The sequence below is a fragment of the Argopecten irradians genome, chromosome 14 (genome assembly GCF_041381155.1).
Source record: "Argopecten irradians isolate NY chromosome 14, Ai_NY, whole genome shotgun sequence".
Lineage (NCBI taxonomy): Eukaryota > Metazoa > Mollusca > Bivalvia > Pectinida > Pectinidae > Argopecten > Argopecten irradians.
In genome coordinates this window covers 13,679,079-13,699,585 of record NC_091147.1, presented here as the reverse complement: position 1 = coordinate 13,699,585, position 20,507 = coordinate 13,679,079, and the positions used below count along the sequence as shown (strand labels likewise).

Below are 20,507 nucleotides of genomic sequence, written 5' to 3'. Positions count from 1 at the left end.
TCATTACTATGGTACACCCCCATTATGGTACACTCCCCATTACTATGGTACACTCCTCATTACTATGGTACACTCCCCATTACTATGGTACACTCCCCATTACTATGGTACACTCCCCATTACTATGGTACACTCCCCATTACTATGGTACACTCCCCATTAATATGGTACACTCCCCATTACTATGGTACACTCCTCATGACTATGGTACACTCCTCATTACTATGGTCACTCCCCATTACTATGGTACACTCCCCATTACTATGGTACACTCCTCATTACTATGGTACACTCCCATTACTATGGTACACTCCCCATTACTATGGTACACTCCCCATTACTATGGTACACTCCCATTACTATGGTACACTCCCATTACTATGGTACACTCCCCATTACTATGGTACACTCCCCATTACTATGGTACACTCCTCATTACTATGGTACACTCCCCATTACTATTGTACACTCCTCATTACTATGGTACATTCCCCATTACTATGGTACACTCCCCATTACTATGGTACACTCCTCATTACTATGGTACACTCGTCATTACTATTGTACACTCCTCATTACTATGGTACACTCCTCATTACTATGATTACCTCACCATTACTATGGTATACTCCCCATAACTATGGTACACTCCTCATTGCTATGGTACACTCCTCATTACTATGGTAACCTCCCCATTACTATGGTAGACTCCCATTACTATGGTACACTCCCCATTACTATGGTTTACTCACAATTACTATGGTACACTCCCCATTACTATGGTTTACTCACAATTACTATGGTACACTCCCCATTACTATGGTACACTCCTCATTACTATGGTACACTCCCCATTACTATGGTTTACTCACAATTACTATGGTACACTCCCCATTACTATGGTACACTCCCTCATTACCATGGTACACTCCTCATTGCTATGGTACACTCCCCATTACTATGGTACACTCCTCATTACCATGGTACACTCCTCATTGCTATGGTACACTCCCCATTACTATGGTACACTCCCAATTACTATGGTACACTCCCCATTACTATGGTACAACCCCCCCATTACTATGGTACACTTGTCATTACTATGGTACACTCCTCATTACTATGGTACAACCCCCATTACTATGGTACACACCCCATTACTATGGTACACTCCTCATTGCTATGGTACACTCCCCATTACTATGGTACACTCCCTATTACTATGGTACACTCCTCATTACTATGATTACCTCCCCATTACTATGGTGCACTCCCTATTAGTATGGTACACTCGTCAATACTATGGTACACTCCTCATTACTATGGTACACTCCCCATTACTATGGTACACTCCTCATTACTATGGTACACTCCCCATTACTATGGTACACTCCCCATTACTATGGTACACTCCTCATTACTATGGTACACTCCCCATTACTATGGTACACTCCCCATTACTATGGTACACTCCCCATTACTATGGTACACTCCCCATTACTATGGTACACTCCCCATTACTATGGATACACTCCCCATTACTATGGTATTATCCCCATTACTATGGTACACTTCTCATTACTATGGTACACTCCTCATTACTATGGTACAACCCCCATTACTACGGTGAACTCCCCATAACTATGGTACATTCCCCAATGGTATGGTTCAACCCCATTACTCTGATTCACTGCCCATAACGCAAATCACTTTTGTGTTTAGTCTTTTCCTTTCATTGTAAATATGCAGTATCTATTGTTAAATATCATTATGAAATACAGGAAGCTATTTGGAATCAAGGCATAATTACGACTCAAAAATGCACCAAGGAATAAATAATGCATTTATCTATCTAGACTACCACAGTGAATTAAATGCATTTCTCGGAAGTATATATATTATACAAGTTGATTTTATTTATATCATTACCCAAACTACTTTGTTACGATCCTAATTCTTCATTCAAAATTAATATGATAACTTTCTATAATTTCGATGATTGCTTGACGATAGACATGACAGCCATTTTAATTTGTGATCCACGATTGATATATCCATCAATTTTAATATCAATGGCAAGTGTCAGCGGTTTTCTATATGTGTCTAGATTTGTAGACGTCTGAAAATAGTGTAATCTTAAGGGTTATTTTTTTGTTTGTTTTGTTTTGTAGATTAGTTATATTAAAATGAACTTAGAATATTTCACCTATAAACTGCCATTGATATTTGTAATATATGGTGTTTTTATGGTTGTCGCACGACGTCGTTTCCCGGATTTTTTCACAATTTCATTATTTTCATGTTTAAATAGAGATAGTAAGCAACGGAAAGAATTATGACACATGAAAATTGTCACAGTCACTGTTAATCACCCTAATTTTTGTTAAGGACAGTTATTGTCAGTTTAGAGTGTAAACTGAAAATTCTGCTTCATATATACAAGGACGTATATGAATCCTTTGGGTAGCGTACCAATTTGGGTAGCGTCACGTTAGGTCGGATATCAAATTACCTACTGTAACGTTAACTATAATAAAATCCTGTTACTTTATAATAAAACCGTTTAAGCAACACGTAAAAAGTAGCATTATCTTTCAAAACACTTCAAAATCATTTTTCTTGATGATTTTCCATTTGCACTCATGCTATAAGCATGAACAGTTTTTTAGCTGAATAATGAAAGGTGGTAGCAACAAGGTCGCACGAGTTACGCCCCTTTGACTTCGTTAAACCGGAAGTCATGATTTAAAGATGGCCGACTACAGACACTTTCACACCCACTCGACAGAAAGATAATTTATATTTTGCTGAGCAGGCAGCAGAATGAGCTTTCATGTGGTGACTGTTAGGTTCGTCGCCGAGAAGAATTGTTTTGTTGCCCTTCCACCAGATGTTTGCAAGTCAGCATCGAAAAATGGCGAGGTAAAGCGTCATGCGTTTCTCCATCAATCTAGAAAAATCGTCTGCATCCGGATTCTTACAATATTTGAGATGTACAGCATTACATAGAATGCATTAGGTTTATCTCGAAGATTCATTTGATTGCAATTGATTGTATATATTCTAGTTCTTCATTATTAGCATTATCCTCAACTAAATTGAATAATCAGACTTTCAATTCATTAATATCAAACCATCGCCTTTGGAATAAAAATTGGGATGGACCGTGACACAATGGGACAGGACAGGACTTCTGTCCTTACATGCACGGGTTTCCAGTCCCTTGACATTTTAACCCAACCCCTCCGCTCCCAATTCTGCAGTATAGTTTTTGTACTAACTCTTATATTGATCTAGAAAAAATAGAAATTTGCAAGCAGGAATAACAGACTATTTATTTTGATATTACCATGCTTTTAGGATATTATTTTGTATTCATTTTGTATTAATGTTAAAGACTAGAATAAATACATTTCCTCTGGACATAACATCTGACAGACTTTTGTTTGGTGTAGCAAAAACTATCATTTAATTTAAATCTAAGACAGATCTATGTTCTGACTAGAGAAAACTTTTTCTCGAGTCAAGTGTTTGGACCAAGGACATATTGTAGTAATGGTAGTGTTTATCTCTTGTCAATGCAGTAATCAATTCAACTTTCAACCTGTTACTTACGACAATGTACTATACTATAGTTATATGAATTATCATAATATAGAATATATATATGGCATGCTACCATAATGAACTTATATGATGGGATTAAATTGTGATCATCAGATACTGATTTTAATATGAGAGGTCAGCTAGATTATACAGGTTTGCAAGAGTTTAGAAAATTGAAAAGTCTAGAAAAATGTAATCACTATATATATATATACAAGATAGTGGTGAGTCGTATCAAAATGAGTTAAATATTTCATTCTTCAGGTTAGCACATTTGAATTGACCTTTGGAGATGACTCCAAAGTGTTTGTGAGCTGGTCAGGGGAGGTAATCAGGACAAATGCTGGGACAGATGGAGTGTTACAAATCAATGGCCTGTACGGCAGTAAACTGGGACTGAAGGATGGGGATCAGGTATGATGAAATATGATAACAATGCCAATCTATAGCATTATTGAAAAAAAAATTTAACTTATACTTAGAGTTTCTTCGAATTTGATATATCAAGGTCATGTTGTGACATTAAACTTTGTGACTGTACATTGTTGTTACAAATTTATAACCAAAACTTTTATGGAATAATAGGCTATAAGGCGGTGCAGTAAGCCTATTATTGGATATATATTTGTGTAATAAAATTTTTATTTCAGACAATCAATATTTTCTTCCAGGTGATTGTTCGACACACCCCTGGTGTTCATGGAGCCACACAGGTGTCTGTAGAACCCCTATCAACTGATGATTGGGAGATACTGGTGAGTCAGCTAAACATAGAAGATATAAATCATGATGATCAACTGGCTTTACTATAAAATAGAAAGCCAAAGGTTATTAATCAAGATGGTCATTGACACTCTGGGTTCTAAAATTATTTGTTGTTGATTAAAAAAAAAATTCTATTTTTGTGAGAAGTCATGTTAAATGCATTAAAACTGGGTTGATAAAACTGCACACCAATATTACCTTTAATTTTATGAACTTAACTTAAGTTTTTGTGTGATTTTACAGGAGCGACATGCAGGCTATATAGAAAATCACCTGTTAGATCAGGTGAGAGTGGTGTGGAAAGGTCAGGTTTTACCTGTATGGGTGGAGAAAACTACCTGTGTCTTCCTCAAAATCGGTAAGTCATTCATCTGAAACTGATGTGTTTCCTTTCAGTGTTGAAATATTATGCCTTTAGAAAGTATTCCACAAGAATTTTGAAGCACATTTATAGATTAAAATAATATCATAAGTGATACTTTTAAAACATTGAAATCATCTGAATCTTCAAGTAAGCCTATATCATGGTATATAAAGGTGATTATTTTTAATAAAAGAACTTCTATGTATTCATCAGTAAATGTAATTTTGAATGCTGAACACAAGTCATATACATGGACTATCAAACCATCTAAAGAAAATATTTATTGTCAAACATGATCAATTGGTAAGATAATTTTCAATCTTATACAAGAATTTTAAAGTTTGGGTATCATTTTACTATTTGAATTGAAAAAATAAATAAAGATTTCTCAATAACAGAAATAATGAAATGAATGAATTAGATTTTAGGATAACTAAATGATTACAGCATTTAATGCAAAAAAACCAACATATTAAATGAATTTGGAACCGAAGAGCTAAACTTAAATTCTGTTCATTAGCTGTAATTAATGTTGAATGCTTATGTAATGATTAACCAATCATTAATTTAGAATCAACCAGTTTCTTCTAATGATATCTCTCATAAAAACAAAAGGTTTTTTTCATTACCAATAGGTACTGTTGACCCTAATAAAAGCTGTGTCATTCTGAAAAATGAGACGGAGGTGATCGTTTCACCGAAGGTTAGGAATACTGGTAACACAAACTTGACAACTAGCGGTACATCAACAAAGTCTAGCCAATCGCACGAGTCCTTCAAAGGCCACTTCAAAAGGTTATCAAGTAACAGTGGCCAGAGTGATGACAGCAAGCAGAGTTCAAAAGCTGGAAGTCGGCGAGATTCCTCTGATGGAGGAGGGCCGTCATCGTCGTCGGAAAACGAATCACCGTCTCGCTGGGGTTGGAAGGAGCTTATACCTTGGGTGCTAGGTGTACAGAAAATTAATGCAAAGCTTCAAAGTCTTCCTGCAAATCTAAAACATAATGATTTGGTTCAAAAACCTGACATGTTTCCTGTTGGAATGAACTTCGTTCTGCGTGTCCAGTCTCTCAAAGTTAGCTATAATATACTAGCTAAAAGTTTAAAGGACAGTTTTAAAGATGAGTTATCAGACTCCAATGAGAAATCCTTGTTTTTGCAGCAACCTGCTACAGTATTTGTTAATTATAATGACATTCAAGAACAAATTAACCATGATGTTGGTGAAATCCCCCAGTATTTCTACGCTAGGTTGACAAAACTCGTCACCCCTAAGGAGGAATTTGAAAAACAAATAATCACGCAGAAGAAAGAGAAAGAGGAGGAACCAGTCGACAGTAAAAGTGTTCAGAAAAAATTAAGTGGATCAGCAAATTCAACGTCGTCAATGTCATCAAGCAGTCGATCTGATAAAGAAAGTAAGCCCGTCAGTTGCTTCGTGAGAGTTGTCGTTATCGATAATAAAAAGATGAGCTGTGATAAGAACTATGAACACATGGTATTAACTTTACTACAGGAACAACAGTGTGTGCCAGGTCATGTGATTATAAACAATTTATTACGACGACTGTTGGAGCTTGATGTCACAAGGAAGGTGTGGTTACAAACAGTAGCCCCACCCCAATCCAGCACTGCACCCTACCAACTATATCCTGTAGGATCAGTGGTAAGTTGTAGTCCCAATCCATCCAGCACTGCACCCTACCAACTATATCCTGTAGGATCTGTGGTAAGTTGTAGCCCCAACCCAATCCAGCACTGCACCCTACCAACTATATCCGATAGGATCTGTGGTAAGTTGTAGCCCCAACCCAATCCAGCACTGCACCCTACCAACTATATCCTGTAGGATCTGTGGTAAGTTGTAGCCCCTGTGGTAAGTTGTAGTCCCAATCCAATCCAGCACTGCACCCTACCAACTATATCCTGTAGGATCTGTGGTAAGATGTAGCCCCAACCCAATCCAGCACACTGCACCCTACTAACTATATCCTGTAGGATCTGTGGTAAGTTGTAGCCCCAATCCAATCCAGCGCTGCACCCTACCAACTATATCCTGTAGGATCTGTGGTAAGTTGTGGCCCCAATCCAATTCCAGCACTGACCCTACCAACTATATCCTGTAGGATCTGTGGTAAGTTGTAGCCCCAATCAATCCAGCACTGCACCCTACCAACTATATCCTGTAGGATCTGTTGTAAGTTGTAGTCCTGCCCCAATCCAGCACCGCACACTACCAACTATATCCTGTGGGATCTGTGGTAAATTGTAGCCCCAACCCAATCCAGCAACGCATACTACCAACTACATCCTGTGGGATCTGTGGTAAATTGTAGCCCCAACCCAATCCAGCTCCGCACACTACCAACTATATCCTGTGGGATCTGTGGTAAATTGTAGCCCCAACCCAATCCAGCACTGCACCCTACCAACTATATCCTATAGGATATGTGGTAAGATTTACCCCCAACCCAATCCAGGACTGCACCCTACTAACTATATCCTGTAAGATCTGTGGTAAATTGTAGCCCCAATCCAATCCAGCACTGCACCCTACCAACTATATCCTGTAGGATCTGTGGTAAATTGTAGCCCAATCCACCACTGCACCCTACCAACTATATCCTGTAGGATCTGTGGTAAGTTGTAGCCCCAATCCAATCAAGCATTGCACCCTACCAACTATATCCTGTAGGAACTGTGGTAAGTTGAAGTCCTTCCCCAATCAAGCATCGCACCCTACGAACTACATCCTGTAGGATCTGTGGTAAATTGGATTTCCTTAAGTTAATTATATACTAAGTAATAAAATAATAACCAGCAGTGATAATGTAATAATATGTTTTATAAACACCTATATACTTTGTGAAACAATGTTTGAAAAAATTGTATTCATTTCATTATCAGTTATGCTAGTTTTCCTGATTTAATGAAATACAAATTTCTAATAAGTGGCATATTCTTTGTGACTTTATCATTCATTGTATAAACAAAAGATCTTTGAAGTTGGACACCATGTACTGTCAAACCGACTATGAAAGACACCTGTTTATACTATGGTGTCATTTAAAGACAGGTTTGATTGTACATCATATTCATCATTTATGTAGTACAATATCTTTTTTAAATACTACTTCTAAATACCAGGTAAAGATTTTTTTGTCCGTGAGGTATTCTGCTGTTGTAATGTTATCTAATCTTGTTATCTAATGTATTTTAATTTGGAATTGTGATAAATTGGATATCAGTCCGAATTGGTAAAACTGTATGAAATGTGATGTGTTTTTTTCCTCAGCCGAGCCAGATGACGGGTTTTATGATTGTGAAGGCGTTCATCAACTGGCTGAAATATTCCACTGACAAGGGCTTGCCTCTGGTAGTGTTTCCTGGTGTTATGGTGAAAATACCTCTGTTTCATGGTAAGTACATTTCCGTCCCTCTGAAAGCATTTGCAACCATCCATAGATGTTTTAGTGGAAATTACTATCTATATTTGGAGTACAGTGGAAAATCGGTTGATTTCGATACGAACTCGAAGTACACTGAGATAACTACTATCGTGAGTTATCCCGGGTAGTTACGACATAAAGCGAGTATCTCATGTCCTAACTGTACGAGCTCTATTTACCTTTGGTATATATATAGACTAGTTCCATGTCATAAAATGATGTGAACAAGAGAGATGTCAAAATCGCCGATGGTAGTTGCAAAATTATAACAATAAAACCGAGATATATATTATGAAATGCTGTTCTACAGCAGATTCATGAAAAAGAAAATAGGCATTTTTCGGAGAACTCGTTGTCCAAAAACTCTCATTTCGAGTTATAAGAACTTTTTATGTATAATTTTTTGTCTTCGGGACCCAAAATTTACTTCGTATTATCCGAGTTCTTCGAGTTTTCCGAATTCGAATTATCCGAGTTATTTATACAAAGAGAAAGAGGGAATCGGTCGGGACCGGCAAAGTACTTCGTATTAAGCCGGGTTGTCGAATTATCCGAGTTCGTATCAACCAAGTTACACTGTATTTTCATGAAGAAACACAATGTGGTGCTATTCCCACCATGGATATTGAAAATAAATTTCAGATACTATCCCGTAACTCAAAAAAAAAAAAAAATGTTATAAAAACATACCGTATTATTAGCAATACTTGAACATCATGCTATTAACCATCTATCAAACGACTGTTACAACAATGACAGAACATTAAAAAATCCAGCATGGCGACTTCAAAAATCGATGTTATCACACAGGTTCACCGCAAATAAGACCCCCACCACTTTTGATCTTTATTTCTTCTCTGGGAGGGGGGTCTTATTGGGGTCAAATACGGTAGATATTTTATTCCACCATCTTCAGTTCCCCAGGTCACATCATTGTGCATCATCTCAGATATTTCAGGGGGTACTATCACTGCCGTTATATCACTTTTGCACTACGCTACACTTATCACCCATTGTCGGCTCAGTCAAAATATCTCTATAGCATGCAATCATTGTGTCAGTAAGCTAAGGTCAATAGCAAAATGAGCAACCTTCTACCTCATTGGCTAATTAAAAACCCGTCTTGAAATTTGAAAAAATAAAGTTTTTGGTTGAGATTCCCATGGGATCACAAATGTAGTACAGTCAACTGTGAGTCAACATAGATGAAAAATAATAAACTTTTAAATTTCCAGCGGTCACTATAGAGCTGCAGGTGACCTACACAGAGAATACTGACCAGCCTACAATGGACAGTTTCCGACTACTGACCAGTGAGGACACTGACCGAGTGACAATATCTGCCAGCGCAAACTACAAATCGTCCATGGATACAAAGCTGCCATTCCGGCCGATGCTCTTGTACTCTGACATGTATGGGGATGTAGCTGACTTTGATCCCTCAGTACCTACGAAACAGCTGAAAAATTTAGGGTAACATAAAATATAAAATTGTTACTATCTGAACAAAACTACACATATGAAATCCTTTACATATGTATTCTGTCTTTGTATATTACTGAAATAGCTCCCTTGTGGTTGGAATCTATTGTGATGTTATTATTTTGAGAGCGCATTTCACATCGTTTTCTCTGAAAAGTATCATGTTATGATCACAATCACATGACGTCACAATCAATACCTACCCACAAGGGCAGATAACTCTGTAATATACAAATACAGAATACATTGATAAGAGGTCAAGGTAGTTGATATACAAAGTAACAACAAAACAGTCGAAGAATAAAAGGCAGTAAGCTATTCCATGTTTGTATATTACACAGGTATCCGCCCTCATCAGTAATGATTATGACACATTATTTCTTGAGGAAAAGTCAAGTGATTATCTCTGAAAATAAAGGTGCTGTGCTCGTAAACACATGGCATTGATACAATCAATATTCCACAAGGGCAGATAACTCACTATTATGTAAATACGGAATATCAATACCTAAATGTTTGTTTGAGAATGTGGCAACACCAATATTACCTCAAAGATAATATGGTGAAAATGTCTTTGCTTGTAAAAAAGAGGCAATACTATTTGTAATATTTGAATTAAAGCATATACTATAATTGAAGTTATTTAATTAGTCTAACATTTATTTTATCGTCATATTGAATAAAGTTTTCCCTTAATTTGATTTGGATGTACAGAGGATTTACAGAATATGCAGAACAAGCTATTGGTCATATAGAGATCTGTTTGGGAAGTCGACCACTAAGTCAGAAAATGTTCAATATGACCCACCCTGGAATCAGGAATGGAATGCTCCTCATCACTGGCTCCAAAGGTTGTGGGAAGAGTTCATTGGCACGTGCCATTTGTAGAAGGGTGGCTGAGCTACCAAACCTTGCCTATCTATCACATGTGGATTGTAAGCCACTAAGAGGTAATAATGCATATTCACTATTGTGTTGTAAAAACTGCCTAAAGGCCTACTACCTTTCCGAAACAAAAAAAATAAGTTTCTCAAAAACAATAATAACTTAAGAAAATTTAAATTAATGGTCTAAGATGAGGTAATAACTTCAAACAAATAAAAGATTCTCTGAGTAATCGATGTTAACAGTGAAGAATAATTTCCCAGTTTTACTGTTTGTGATAATCAAGTAACACGCAGTAATTCGGATGACGGCGAGAAATATAAGACAACCTGTATTATAAAAATTAATATTGATTTTGATTGATTTTGATCAAATTATTTAGAAGGTGATGATAAGTGTAGTATTAAGATACGCTTTATAACTTTTGCGGTTCTACAAAATTATCAATCTGGTTTTACATTCCAATTTTAAAAATATAAATCATAAGTAGTGGGCTTTTATTACTGTTTCGCATCTCTAGTTTAGAAGAAAATCCCTTAATATTATATTGAGCAGTATAGAAAACCAAACCATTAAAATTACAATGTAAATCTAACTATAATGGAAGACCTATAATTTGTTAGATATTATAATGATTAGCTGTGGCCGAGGAGTTGGTATGATTTACAGATATAGTACCAAAATCCATCCACCTTGATCTGGGTCATGAGTTGAAATCCCATGTGGGGCAGTTGTCAGGTATTGATCGCTGGTCGGTGGGTTTTTTTCAGGTACTCCGGCTTTCTCCACCAATTATTACCTGACACGTCCTTGACTGACTCACTGTTAATAGGATGTTAAACTAAACAAACCAAACCCAAGTATTGTTTTAATGTTGAATTTTTTTTTATGTTTTGATATTTACAGGAAAATCACCTGACAACATTCTCAAACACCTGACAATTTTGTTTGAAGAAGTGATCTGGCGCCAACCTTCAATCGTCCTTTTTGACGACCTCGACCATGTGATGCCAGCACCATCTGGTCCGGAGGCTGAGATGAGTGCGGAAAGCATCTACGGGTCAAGGGTTGCGGAGGGTAAGGAACCAACAGTATAAACTGTCTGTATCTGTTGTATACCTTTAAATGTACTGTCTGTAACTGTTGTATACCTTTAAATGTACTGTCTGTAACTGTTGTATACCTTTAAATGTACTGTCTGTAACTGTTGTATGCCTTTTAAATGTACTGTCTGTAACTGTTGTATACCTTTAAATGTACTGTCTGTAACTGTTGTATACCTTTAAATGTACTGTCTGTAACTGTAACTGTCTGTAACTGTTGTATACCTTTAAATGTACTGTCTGTAAACTGTTGTATACCTTTAAATGTACTGTCTGTAACTGTTGTATACCTTTAAATGTACTGTCTGTAACTGTTGTATACCTTTAAATGTACTGTCTGTAACTGTTGTATACCTTTCAATGTACTGTCTGTAACTGTTGTATACCTTTAAATGTACTGTCTGTAACTGTTGTATACCTTTCAATGTACTGTCTGTAACTGTTGTATACCTTTAAATGTACTGTCTGTAACTGTTGTATACCTTTAAATGTACTGTCTGTAACTGTTGTATACCTTTAAATGTACTGTCTGTAACTTCTTAAATGTACTGTCTGTAACTGTTGTATACCTTTAAATGTACTGTCTGTAACTGTTGTATACCTTTAAATGTACTGTCTGTAACTGTATACCTGTACTGTTGTAACTGTTGTATACCTTTAAATGTACTGTCTGTAACTGTTGTATACCTTTAATGTACTGTCTGTAACTGTTGTATACCTTTAAATGTACTGTCTGTAACTGTTGTATACCTTTAAATGTACTGTCTGTAACTGTTGTATACCTTTAAATGTACTGTCTGTAACTGTTGTATACCTTTAAATGTACTGTCTGTAACTGTTGTATACCTTTAAATGTACTGTCTGTAACTGTTGTATACCTTTAAATGTACTGTCTGTAAACTGTTGTATACCTTTAAATGTACTGTCTGTACTGTTGTATACCTTTAAATGTACTGTCTGTAACTGTTTATACCTTTAAATGTACTGTCTGTAACTGTTGTATACCTTAATGTTGGTAACTGTCTGTAACTGTTTATACTTTAAATGTACTGTCTGTAACTTTGTTCCTTTAATGTACTGCTGTAACTGTTGTATACCTTTAAATGTACTGTCTGTAACTGTTGTATACCTTTAAATGTACTGTCTGTAACTGTTGTATACCTTTAAATGTACTGTCTGTAACTGTTGTATACCTTTAAATGTACTGTCTGTAACTGTTGTATCCTTTAAATGTATGTCTGTAACTGTTGTATACCTTTAAATGTACTGTCTGTAACTGTTGTATACCTTTAAATGTACTGTCTGTAACTGTTGTATGCCTTTAAATGTACTGTCTGTAACTGTTGTATGCCTTTAAATGTACTGTCTGTAACTGTTGTATACCTTTAAATGTACTGTCTGTAACTGTTGTATACCTTTAAATGTACTGTCTGTAACTGTTGTATACCTTTAAATGTACTGTCTGTAACTGTTGTATACCTTTAAATGTACTGTCTGTAACTGTTGTATACCTTTAAATGTACTGTCTGTAACTGTTGTATACCTTTAAATGTACTGTCTGTAATGTTGTTACCTTTAAATGTACTGTCTGTAACTGTTGTATACCTTTAAATGTGTACTGTCTGTAACTGTTGTATACCTTTTAAATGTACTGTCTGTAACTGTTGTTTACCTATAAATGTACTGGAAAAGTACAGATATTTTACTAGAACACTGTGATAAAGGATAATATGACAATTCAATATTTGCATATTACAATTATTTGCCCTTGCGGGTATAGGTATTGATTAAAGACATAATTTTGTGAACACCACTCATATTTTTCTGTCAAAACCATGTAATTTTCACTCCTGAAAAAAAATGACCTCACTTTAGATGTGGCACCTATCCTTAAGGGAGACAGCTCTGTAATATGAAAGGACGTAATAGGACGTAGCTATGTTATGGTGTTTATTACAATTTAACAGTGTTTCGAGACTTGTTGAGAAAGGAAATCAGTAATGGAACCCGTATAGCTGTGATAGCCACCAGCCAATCAAGGAACTCCTTACATCCTCTGCTGACATCATCACGAGGAACGCATTTTGTTCAGTCGGTCATCAACATTCGACCACTTAACAAGGTAAATAGTCAATTCAATTCAAATTGTTATTATTATTCTGTAAGTTATCAAACTTAATGGATGCAATAATTACTAAAAATTACATTAAAAAACACATACAGCATTCTAATATACATGTAGTAAAATAGTACATTAAACATGTCACTGAGTGAATGTGAAAAAATCAGGTTGGTTTTCTCTGGGCACTTCTGTTCCCACACCATAAGACCCCTTCCATGCTTTCCCAAATTAATGTAAAATAAATCAAGTTTATAACAGATAGAGAAACCAGCTTTTAAATTTTGAATTCCTTCTACAAACTTTGTTTTTTTGTTTGTTTATCTTATAATTGCAGAGATTTATTTCATTTTATTAATGTTATGGAAACATCATAAATTTTGTGTTTTTTTTTTGCTTTCTCACTGTGTCATATACATGAGCCTGTCGACTTCATGGCAATTTTGAAAAAGCCTTCATATATACATGTCACAGTATGCTGCATTAATTGATGATGCTTTGCTGTAATTTTTGGTTCAAAAGATTAGCATCTTTGTGGCTCAATGATGTATACATGTAGGTCTCTACTTGTATTTTTATGTCAGGACAAAAGAAAAGAGATTTTGAAGACAATCATCAGGACCCGAGTTTCCGAGGCAACTCTTGATAAGATGGACTGGGATTGGTTACTTAGTAAGACGGAGGGGTTTGTTGCTAAGGACCTTGACACCCTCGTTAGCAGGGCCATCCATGCCTATACTCTTCATGGCAGACGTAAGTTATAAGGATTTATCAATTGGAGGCATGAAGTACTCTGGGACATTTGTTTGTGATTTAATTAATTACTCATTAACTTGATGGACCAGATGATTTATTGAACCGGAAAATCTTTTTCTTTTAATAATCTGTGATGCTTTTCACAATATCAAAAAAAAAGAAGTTCTAAGAGCTGATATCAGATGATATTCCCACTGAATTGTCTAGAATTTGTATTTGATAACCTTTAACCCTACATCTAATCCAGAATTCAATATTGTTTTTAAAATTTTAGATACGTTCTCTTACAGGAGATGTATTTTATAGCGATAATGCTGATGAGGAATTTAAGTTGGAGATGATAGACTTTAAACACGCCATCAGTGGGTTTACACCTGCCTCGATCAGAAACGTACCCCTCCATTTGACTGGAGAATTAGGATGGGACGATGTCGGGGGTCTGACCGAAGTGAAATCGATACTTAAGGAGACACTTCTACTCCCTAGCAAAGTAAGTACCTCACCTACACCCATACCTGTTGCATCTGTCAAGTAGGAAGGGATATCTGAAGGGAAGATTTTGGCCAATCAGCATGAGGCTTTCTGAGTGCTGACTGGCAAAAATTGTCATCCATGGAAGAGATATCAATATGTAATTTAGTCTTGTATTCCCCAGGCTCTCGCTGCTGAATGAGTCCAGCTTTACGAGAGTCTGACCTGGTTCCTGTTTGAATTTTGCAACTGGTAGAGGGCGTACTGAAATGGAAAACAAACATGGACATCAGCACACAAAAAGCACAATACATCTTCTTTGTGCATAATGACATCCTGAAGAATGATTATTTGTGATTGTTTCAACTGAAAATCTATTTTTTTTTGTTCAAGTGCAGCACACACTGTTTTTTCAAAATTTGTATTTATCATATTTGTGAGTGTGCACCTATTAGTCCATGAAAAGCAACTGAAAATCTATTTTTTTTTGTTCAAGTGCAGCACACACTGTTTTTTCAAAATTTGTATTTATCATATTTGTGAGTGTGCACCTATTAGTCCATGAAAAGCTTTACCGAATTTTCAGTAAACCTCGATTAAAATCATAAAACTGAAGTAGAAACTGGACCAGACTTAAGTTCAGCGGCGAGATTCACAGTTTGTTAATGTTTTCATCATTTTGGACATATTTTCATTGTTTGTTGACAGTACCCAGAACTTTTTGCGTCCTGTCCTCTCAGGTTGCGATCTGGACTTCTGTTGTATGGAGCCCCAGGGACGGGCAAAACTCTCCTAGCAGGAGTAGTGGCCAACGAATGTGGTCTCAACTTTATCAGTATTAAGGTAAAATTATTTTATGTAGATGAAATTAAGTTTTCATTTGTAAATGTTTACAAAATTCTGTTATGAGACATCTTAAAAAAGCCCTCCAACTCTGGATAATAAGTTTAAATCCTGTGTGGGGGAGTTTCCAGGTACTAATTGCTGGTTGGTTGTTTTTCTCTGGGTACTCTGGCTTTCTTCCGCCTCCTAAACCAGTGGCACATCCTTAAAATGATCCTGACTGTTAATAGGATGTAAAACAAATTAAACCAGTTACAATCATTGTCATATATATTGATTGTATTCCTAAGTGAATAATTTTATTGATAAATATTTACCTTTATTCTCACTTGGTTTAATTACATTCCTACAGGGCCCCGAACTGCTCAGCAAGTACATAGGAGCTAGTGAGCAGGCTGTCAGAGACACCTTCATAAGGTATGGTAGAAAGTTCTTTTGATGGCTTTAATATGTTTTAATGTAAAAGGATTATTAAACTTCAATAGATTTTTACGTTATGGATACAATCTCGCTGGCGATAGTCTTGAATACTCTTAATCTGGACAGAAATATCAGGAAATGGATTTGATGACTGTAAACCAACTTCCCTTTGTGGCTACTTTTCGTGATTTCTATTTCAAAATAAGTTTACGAAGATTTATGTTCGTGGATTTACGGTATAATTTAATTATATACATGTATTGATATATTATAGTGATTTTATATCAATTATTAGAAATAAACATTTACAAATTGATGTGGATCATGAAATTCTCAAAAGTAAATTACGCCGAAAGGTAAGAAAATTGGTTTACAGTGCGAGTAAGTAAACTGGAATTCAGCAATCTTAAATATCTGCAGGTTTCCAGGTTTGGGCTGGGGATGCCAGTGTTCGGATTATCAAGGGTCAACTGTAATACAAAAAGTATGATAAATAAACTTTAAATATGAGAGTACACTCTGATGTATGTGTGATCTTTAAAAGAAAAAAAAACAAACAAGAAAAATCCACTAAATGCAATACAATGTATATGTCTACTTTAACTTGACCGAGGTGAGCTTATGGGATACTGCAGCGTCCGGCGTCCGGCGTCCGGCAACAATCGACTTCTTCTCCATAACCGCTGGTCGGATTTCAACAAAATTTGACTGGTAGCATCCTTATGGGCTACTAACTGAAAATTGTACAAATGATGGGGCTGATCCCCCTGGGGCCTGAGGGGCGGGGCCAAAAGGTGTCAATTTGGCTATTTCCATATAAACGACTTCTTCTCTGAAACCAAGCATGGGATAGCACCAATAATACAATGGTAGCATCCTTATAGGGCTGGGATTCAAAATTGTACAAATGATGGGGCTGACCTGCCGGGGGCCTGAGGGGCGGGGTCAAAAGGGGCCAATTTGGCTATTTCCATAAAACGACTTCTTCTCTGAAACTAAACAAGAGATAGCACTCATAATGCAATGGTAGTATCATTATAGGGTGGGGATTCAAAATTGTACAAATGATGGGGCTGACCCCCGGGGGGCCTGAGGTGCGGGGTCAAAAGGGGTCAGTTTGGCTATTTCCATATAAATGACTTCTTCTCTGAAACCAAGCATGGGATAGCCCCATATAGGGATTGGATTTCGTTTTTATGTTAACCATGCTTGTATGGAGCAATTCCTCTAAGAATATATTCTATGGGGCACGTTAGCGCCCCATATTGAATATATTCTTAGAGGAATTGCTCCATACAAGCATGGTTAACATAAAAACGAAATCCAATCCCTATATTTACACTCACATGAATTTTTTTATTTATATTTTATACAATAAAATCGTCATTTGAAAGTGACGTAATTATTCAATAAATGTCGGTCAAAAGTGGGAGGAGCTTACTCAATTGAACAGCGAATGATGACGCTTCACGTAAGGTAGAATTATTCATCCGCGACGACAAAAAAGTTCAATATTTTAGTGTAAAATAAACATTTCAAACAAAGTAAATTTCAGAGATAATTTTATTTAATCAGATCAGAACTTTAAATACATATTCAATTTTGCTAAAAGTTAATATATTGCGTAATAACATAAAGAATTTGTACACGGCCACATGTGTGAACTCGGTGACCGTTATTGTGCAGCGAGGCGAAGCTGACGCACGCTTACACACTTGAGTTTGTTGAAGTTGTCAAAACACCGATTTTCAAGTAGCTCAATGTGTTTGAGATGTCGTCTGACTTGACGATATTACATCCTTGGGAGCCATGTGATTCGCCATCGATAGATGAAACAAATTCACTTGTGTTCGATGGATACAATGTATTTGTGGTGACGCGTAACTGTCAACACGTGGATTATTAGCGGTGCATGTTTTATAATACACATGATTAAATTCTCAAAGAACAAAGACAAGAGGATATGTTTATAACTGACCTCTATCAGAGGGTCTCACGCCCGTCCACCCCAAAGGCTCGATCGTGGGACGAACACAGACACAGAGGTAATGTTTACATTTGACACCCATCATTTTTAACAAAAATGAAAGCACGTCTCCCGGTCGGGATATTTTTCCGTTTCTTTATACAATTGTTAATTTAAAAATTGTTTGAATCATATATAAATATAAAACATGTATATATTGTTTACATTTTTCCAAAATTCTATGAAAAACAACAATATACACGTAATGTTGCGTCAAAATGTAAACAAAGCCATGTGTTTCTTTTAAAAAAAAGTAGTCCTTTTACGTTGCACAGAACATTTTCATACGCAAGTTCAAAGTTCAATGTTACCATGCAGTTATGGTAAACAAAATCGGCTAGTATTAGCGTATAGTGACCAAGCCTAGCAAGTGTAAATATAATGCAATGGTAGCATCCTTATAGGGTGGGGATTCAAAATTGTACAAATAATAGGGCTGACCCCCCCCCACCCTCCGGGGTATCAATTGGTATCAATAGCATCATTGTATGGTTGTGATTCAAAATTAAACTTTGGGAGTCAATTTTGCTTATTTTTCTAATTGTAGAGTCTTGTGATAATTACTAACAAAAAACCAGGTGAGCGATACAGGCCCTCTGGGCCTCTTGTTTTAAAGTAAAATGTTTTCTGTTACTGTAGGGCTCAAAGTGCCAAACCCTGTATCCTCTTCTTTGACGAGTTTGACTCCATAGCTCCTAGGTAAGTAGTTTACAGGTAGAGATAAGATAAACAAAGGTACCTGTAGTTACCTGTACCGTAATTAAGCATTCCAATTGGTGTGAAAAGGCATGGAGTTGTTTCAAAAACTTTTTGGGTATTATCGTGGTTTTCCAATTTCCTCACATAAAAGTAAGACTCTTTGTACATACCATTTATCCTGCAACCAGCACTTGTTTTGTTGGAATACACCTACCACATAAAGTTTTGCTGGTGTGGCAATACGACAGCTTAATTCTGAGGTGAAAAAAATGTTTGTTAAATGGACAGAATGTTGCAAGATAAAAAGTGTACACGATCAGTGTCTTAAAATACAATGTATAAGCTGTATTTTTGTCTTGGTTCAGAAAGAAAAAAAGTGGCCCATCACTTTTGCCTTTCTTAACCCTCGCCAAAATACAGATGGTATTTTAAGTCACCAACCATGTATTCTTTATACATGCTTCAAAATGATAATAACTGACCTTTCATTACTGGTACTGGTATATTAATTTTACACTGCATTTCATGTAACTTGCCGCACAGAAGTATAAATGTAATTGTTCTGTGGTTTATAGGTATTAAAGATTGTATTGTATTGTAAACCAACTAACTTTCACATGCAATTCAATTTTGAGTATATTACATGTCATTGGAAATTGCAAAAAAAAAGCTATTTCAGAGTTAAAGATGAGTTCTCAGAGTTTGAGATAAAAAAAAGAGGCTTTATATTAATTTTGTAATTTTTTAAACGCTTTTTTATTCGAACCATACGAGTTTGAATTTCAAAGTTAATATCTTGCTTTAACAAAGATATTGGACATCGGAAAACAATATAAAGTCATTTCAAAATTAAGTTAGTTTACATATGAAGCACATCTTATTGATATTTGTTGATCTACGATGACTTACCTGTTGATTGTTTACAGGCGTGGCCATGACAACACAGGTGTGACAGACCGAGTGGTGAACCAGCTCCTGACCCAGTTGGACGGTGTAGAAGGACTGGAGGGTAGGTTCATCATGGCGTCAGCCCTGTTGGTTCATCTTTGTATTAAAAATCTTTCAATACTTCACATGCTTATTTTGTTGCAATCAGGGCCCACTTTCACGAACATTCCTTAACATGAAGGAATCTCTTAACTTAAAATTATTCATGGGAAAGCATTACAGACTTTAAGGAAATAATCTTGAGTTAAGGAGTATTCCTTAAAATTTGTATTGCTTTCCAATGCATACTTTAAAGTTAAGGAATTCCTTAAAATTAAGGCATGTACATGAAACTGGGCCTAGATTGCTGCAAAAAAGTGATCTTATACAGGTCAGTGTATTGATAAAGCACAGACACCAGTGATCAAAGTTATGTAAATGATATACAGAAAATACAAAAATACAAATAGTGAAAGTTGTCAGACTGGAAGATCTTTTAAGACTTCTCTTCTTAGGAGAGTGCTAATTGAGTAGGCCTCTGGCCTTCTGTCATTCAGGGGAGAGCACTCCACAAAAGTATTTCTTAAGCTGT

At 36.1% G+C, this 20,507-nt stretch overlaps 1 protein-coding gene across 2 annotated transcripts in view; it reads left to right on the top strand.

Annotated features, from left to right (window-relative positions):
- The first annotated feature begins 2,748 nt into the window (after positions 1-2,748).
- Positions 2,749-20,507, top strand: part of LOC138306962 (peroxisomal ATPase PEX1-like) — a 43,472-nt gene continuing 25,713 nt past the window's right edge. The window contains exons 1-16 of one of the 2 annotated variants that reach the window (XM_069247559.1): positions 2,749-2,922; positions 3,871-4,020; positions 4,257-4,361; positions 4,615-4,729; positions 5,371-6,401; positions 8,031-8,154; positions 9,420-9,657; positions 10,381-10,616; positions 11,458-11,628; positions 13,622-13,776; positions 14,358-14,526; positions 14,820-15,019; positions 15,709-15,843; positions 16,196-16,260; positions 18,929-18,988; positions 19,915-19,997. In XM_069247559.1, coding sequence (XP_069103660.1) covers positions 2,824-2,922; positions 3,871-4,020; positions 4,257-4,361; positions 4,615-4,729; positions 5,371-6,401; positions 8,031-8,154; positions 9,420-9,657; positions 10,381-10,616; positions 11,458-11,628; positions 13,622-13,776; positions 14,358-14,526; positions 14,820-15,019; positions 15,709-15,843; positions 16,196-16,260; positions 18,929-18,988; positions 19,915-19,997 — 3,136 coding nt within the window. In that variant the 5' untranslated portion in view covers positions 2,749-2,823. The remainder of the gene's footprint in view (positions 2,923-3,870; positions 4,021-4,256; positions 4,362-4,614; positions 4,730-5,370; positions 6,402-8,030; positions 8,155-9,419; positions 9,658-10,380; positions 10,617-11,457; positions 11,629-13,621; positions 13,777-14,357; positions 14,527-14,819; positions 15,020-15,708; positions 15,844-16,195; positions 16,261-18,928; positions 18,989-19,914; positions 19,998-20,507) is intronic. The other variant, XM_069247560.1, reaches the window with a different exon arrangement.